Genomic DNA, 4,830 nt, shown 5'->3' with positions numbered 1-4,830 from the left:
TACTAAAAACAATAATGATAAAATATATAAATCTGATATCTATTCAACAAAGCGAAATAATTTAACTCTTTGAGTGCAGGGTGTGGTTGCCAATTCCCTCTCACTCTTGTTTTTTAATATAAAATTGTTTCACAAAAAAAAAACTGGAGGACATTTATTTTCTAACTGTCTGTATCACTTGGAGCAAAATATTATTATAACATAAAATTAAATTTATTACAATCATTAAAAAATGTGGTTGGGGTTCTTGAGTAAGTAAAAATGTTGTTCTATCTCTTGGTACCCCTAAATCAGTGTTTGGTTCAATTACACAAATAAAATTCAATAAATAACCGAAGCTAATTAAATCTAAGCCTGAAATCATAGCCCATCTACCAATAACAAATAAAAAGGTGGATTCTTCGGGTTTTTAATTTCTTTTCTTTGAGCATTAGATTAATTTTGCAGAGGTTAATACACTAATCCTCTGGAATGGAGTGCATACAGATCAGAAAAGGCTTACTATCACCAACGACTCTTATGTTAACTGGAAATTATAAGAAATAAAATGATGCCATCATTGTTCAATTCATCTCAAAAAGAAAAAACTAAAAATAGATAAACATTAGACCTACAATACATACACACTATTCAAATGAAATATAACAGAGATAAGATAATATGGATTATCAAAATTAAGAGCATACTGGCCATTTCCTGTTCTTGGTTTTTACAGTTATACAAGGGCTATATCAAACTTAATTTAATTTTCAAGGAATTTGAAAGGAAAAACCAAAATAAGACTACTATAATATATTTAAAGTTAATATTATTACCACATAATGTAACAACAACAATATTAACAAAGAAAAACATACATAATGATAGCGACTCCAAGAAAAATGATTTTTACAGTAAAAATAAAATATCACAAGTCATTTACAAACAATGTTCTAAATTAATAAGACAGTAGAATGAACAAGAATTCATCACATTTTTTTAAATATAAAATACCATGCTAATTGCCCCAATAAAAGGTTTAAGGAAATTTAGAATTCGGTTTCTTCCTTACTGTTCAAATAAAATTACTCTTTTCAACGCTAAAATACTATAAATAGAGAGAGAGGTACAAATTTATGAATTACCAAAAATTTCAAAGCAATAGGGGAAGATTAAGGATTATACATTGAGCTTAACACAAAATAAATGTTTACACTCAAAAGTAGGAATCGAACCACCATCTGCAGGAGACTGCTCCTACAAAATACCAATACACAGCAACATCAAATAGCCACTGAACGATTTAAAATTGTTTATTAATTTCTAACTAAACTTAATTGAAATTTTTATTCAAGAGAATGATCATACCAATAAAATACATATTAGTAGAGTTTATGATACGTCATATAAATAGAATTAATAATTAATTTAATTACCAGTGTGGTAATTTATATATCTGAAAATTATAAATTACCAAATACATACAAGGATTTAGCAAATCGAGAACTTATAAAAAAATAATTGTAAACATTAAAAGAATACATAACTATTAATTATATCATTTTAAAAATTAGAAATCGAGTCCATCAATAACCATACATTACTGAAGTAAATAGGAGACAATACATAGATAAAAAGCAACTTAACCAACACAATAGAGTGACTAATAGCTCAAACAAGAAAAAATTAATCCAACGAGTTTGTAAGGAATAGGAACTTGACCATAAAACAATACCAATAGCTTCTACATTGGTATCTTCATCAATAAGAACCTTTAACTTCAGGGGGAATAAAATAAACAGAACAATTCAATCCCATTTAAATGGAATAAATAACAGTACCTTAAAACTTAAGGTAATGAATATCAATAACAGCATTACTTTAAACTAATGAGAGATAAATGTAGCATAAAGAATTCTTTGGCATGTAGTTAAAATCTGAACATTCTGGGTCAAACATACAACATAATGTAGTAAGTAAGTAATGAAATTTACCTTACAAACTGCACAGACATGGACTAAAGCTTTCTGAGCTGCTTTTTTCTGATCGTTGGCACTATGCCCCTGTTGTTTTTTGGCTTTTGCTGCTTTTTCAGCAGCCTTCGCTTGAGACTGGATTTTTTGTTGTCCTCGAGCCATTACTTGTTTCTAAAATTGAAAAACAGGAATCTTTATTCACTTAACTGGTTTACTTGGAAAATTGGAGACAGGAATAAGATGAGTGAAATAAAAAAAGAACAAGACAAGACGGTGCAGATTCAATCCGAACTATGATCAATGCGTTCCTGACTGGAACAATTCCTGAACTGAACTTTCACATGCCTTATCAGGTAGACATGTGTACAATGGTTCGAAATTAGCTACTTATCATCAATTAAAAACGTATGTCAATTTTATCAGAATTAGTTAAAAAGTAAGACACAAACGGTTTGATTTACAGATAATATGGAAACATTATGTTAACTGAATCTCAAAAAATGAGATTAATAAAATATGGCGGGATCTTTATGACACCTTCCAGCTGGTTACCTGCTACTCGAGTACTCTCAAGTGTTACCTGCTATGTTCTGTAAACACTCGAGTCTATTTTTGAAATCGCGATTTTATGATGACACTTTATAATTTTTAAGTTTTCATCCTTTTGACAGTTTCATACAAACAATGGAATCGAATTTAATTAAAAAATACATGCAAAGTATAGAAGATTTCGTTCTTATAGAAGATAAAATTGTAAGTTGCTTATCTCTCCTTCCCAATCTTATAAAAACTACTTTTACATGACTAATAAGGAAAGCATCCCACAAAGGAAACGCGCCATTTATTTCTTTAATATGCGCGAAAAACTTATTGATTGCCTGGTTACAGAACCCCAGATAAACTTTGCCTTAATCTACTTTACATTTTTTTGTTTACATATGTGTAACTATTTGGAAAAGATACGAGCATTTAGCTGTTAGGATATCAAGTATTTACCAATTAGGACATTTGTGGTAATAAATAAGGATTTTATTTGAAATAAGGATTAAACATTCCTTAAGATATTTTAACTTAGAAAATTATTGTTCTCTTAATTATTTGTTTTAGGTTACATACCTTTGGCTGTGTCAAATTCTTAAGATTCATGTAAACACTGCAAAACAGTAAGCTAATGGATTTTAATTTATTCTATTTGTTAGTTATAACTAAGATTTTTCCCATTAATATCCTAGATTACCAAAATTTAGTTTTGATTTTTTAAATTTCCTAATGTTGCCTACTTGTGGTTTATCAAATTTCTTATTCAAGGACTCCAGACTTCTAGCTATAGCTTTGTATTTATTTATTCATAAATAGAGGTTTGCCATGAATTTTTGGGTGTATACTTTTTCAGTCTTATAATTTTTAGGAGTTTATTGATTTTTAACAGTTGTAATAAGAATTTTAATGAATATTGTGGAATTAGTTCAGTCAACTGCATTGTCGTATTTGGTATATTTTCAAGTCTGATATATTAAAGGAAGTGTGTTAATCCAGAGTAAAGCATTGGATTGCTAATTTCCAGTCTGGCTAACGAAACTCCTTCAGCTCAATGGTTGGGACTTCCTCTTGCATGCCTTGCCCCTTTAGTGGGTTAAGAGAAGCATGATACTGGCCATTTCACCTTGCATAACCATATATTAAGGAACTTTATTTTTTTATCAATCAATGAATTCTTAAGGTTTTTGAAAATAAATTATGTATTACGTAAAATATTTAGACATAAAAAGTATGTATTAACCAGAGAATTTAGAAGGCCACACAATGCTGAATTGAGTACTTGGTAAATAGTAAAGGTTGTAGGGCTTAGTCACAAATGGATCCCCAAAATGCTAATAAATACTGAACCAACAGGTAAAAGTCCAAGGGGTAGACTGAATTGTAGGTGGGAGGGTTGCATCAAGACTGATTTAGTAGATTTGGGTTCGGATTGGCATCACTGGACAGATATATGTAAACAGCAGTTGGTGGTATGGGAATTAAACCTTTAGGGTCACTAAGCTTTAATTATTATTATTAAAATCTCTTAAATCTGTTATCAAAGGAATCAACTTAATATTTTCAATCAAAACTCAAACTGTATTAGTATTTATATGGACATCATGTATATTTATATTATCTAACTCTCAAAACATCACTGGAGCCCTCAGGAGTTCTCATTTTCTATTCTTGTGCCACAACAAATTAATTTAGATTGAGCATAATTTGACATATCTATGTTGAGATGGCAAAATGTTATAAGTCACTATTTCCTAAAAATAAGATTTTTTACATTCTGAAGTCTCCTTCGTTGATGTTAGGGTGTCAAAAACTTTCAAGTTATTTTTTTTTAATTTATGAGAAACCAATGGTGGCAAACTTCTTGATGTAAGTCAAATCTGCAGAATCACATGCTGGCAAAATTCACAATCTTTAAAAGGTCATCTAAAAGTGACTACATTTTGCCATGTGATCAGAAATATTATCTTTATATCATTAATAATTTTTTTCTTAACAATTGGTTAGAATAAGTAATACCTCTCATTTTTCTAAGTTGTAAGATGTTTATGTGGTAAGAACTTCTGGTATTTATTGGTTTTTACACATTTTTATTTTTTTAGGCTGCTACATGCATTTGCAACCCAAGAAGATGTCAAAAATCGGCTTCTCATCACTTATATTATGGGAGGTGAGCTTAAAAATGGAAAAGGAAGGCTATTGAAGTTGGTAATTGGAGATTCAAAAGAGGCTGTTAAACAGATTTTCTCTAAAATTACCACTGACCATATTTTTAGTATCCAGAGGTCTGGTTGTTCTTTTTCATCGACAGACATTTTCAATTCTTTTCCACATTTCT

The 4,830-nt window shown here is 29.7% G+C and overlaps 2 protein-coding genes across 4 annotated transcripts in view; one reads left to right on the top strand and one right to left on the bottom strand.

Annotated features, from left to right (window-relative positions):
- The window catches only part of LOC106680991 (zinc finger protein 706), a 15,890-nt gene extending 13,598 nt beyond the window's left edge, over positions 1-2,292 (bottom strand). Inside the window, exon 1 of the mRNA XM_014421075.3 lies at positions 1,974-2,292. Coding sequence (XP_014276561.1) covers positions 1,974-2,117 — 144 coding nt within the window. The 5' untranslated portion in view covers positions 2,118-2,292. The remainder of the gene's footprint in view (positions 1-1,973) is intronic.
- Positions 2,293-2,500: 208 nt separating this feature from the next.
- LOC106680990 (DNA polymerase delta subunit 3) overlaps positions 2,501-4,830 on the top strand; it is a 15,340-nt gene continuing 13,010 nt past the window's right edge. Inside the window, exons 1-3 of one of the 3 annotated variants that reach the window (XM_067048625.1) lie at positions 2,501-2,708; positions 3,063-3,118; positions 4,595-4,777. In XM_067048625.1, coding sequence (XP_066904726.1) covers positions 2,640-2,708; positions 3,063-3,118; positions 4,595-4,777 — 308 coding nt within the window. In that variant the 5' untranslated portion in view covers positions 2,501-2,639. Of the gene's footprint in view, positions 2,709-2,748; positions 2,969-3,062; positions 3,119-4,594; positions 4,778-4,830 lie in introns of those variants that run through there. The other 2 variants (XM_067048626.1, XM_067048627.1) reach the window with 2 other exon arrangements.

Source organism: Halyomorpha halys, unplaced genomic scaffold (assembly GCF_000696795.3).
Source record: "Halyomorpha halys isolate HHAL.00 unplaced genomic scaffold, Hhal_1.1 Scaffold302.1, whole genome shotgun sequence".
Taxonomy (NCBI): Eukaryota; Metazoa; Arthropoda; class Insecta; order Hemiptera; family Pentatomidae; genus Halyomorpha; species Halyomorpha halys.
Note: the sequence above shows the minus strand (reverse complement) of the source record. Positions and strands in the feature narration are given on the sequence as shown.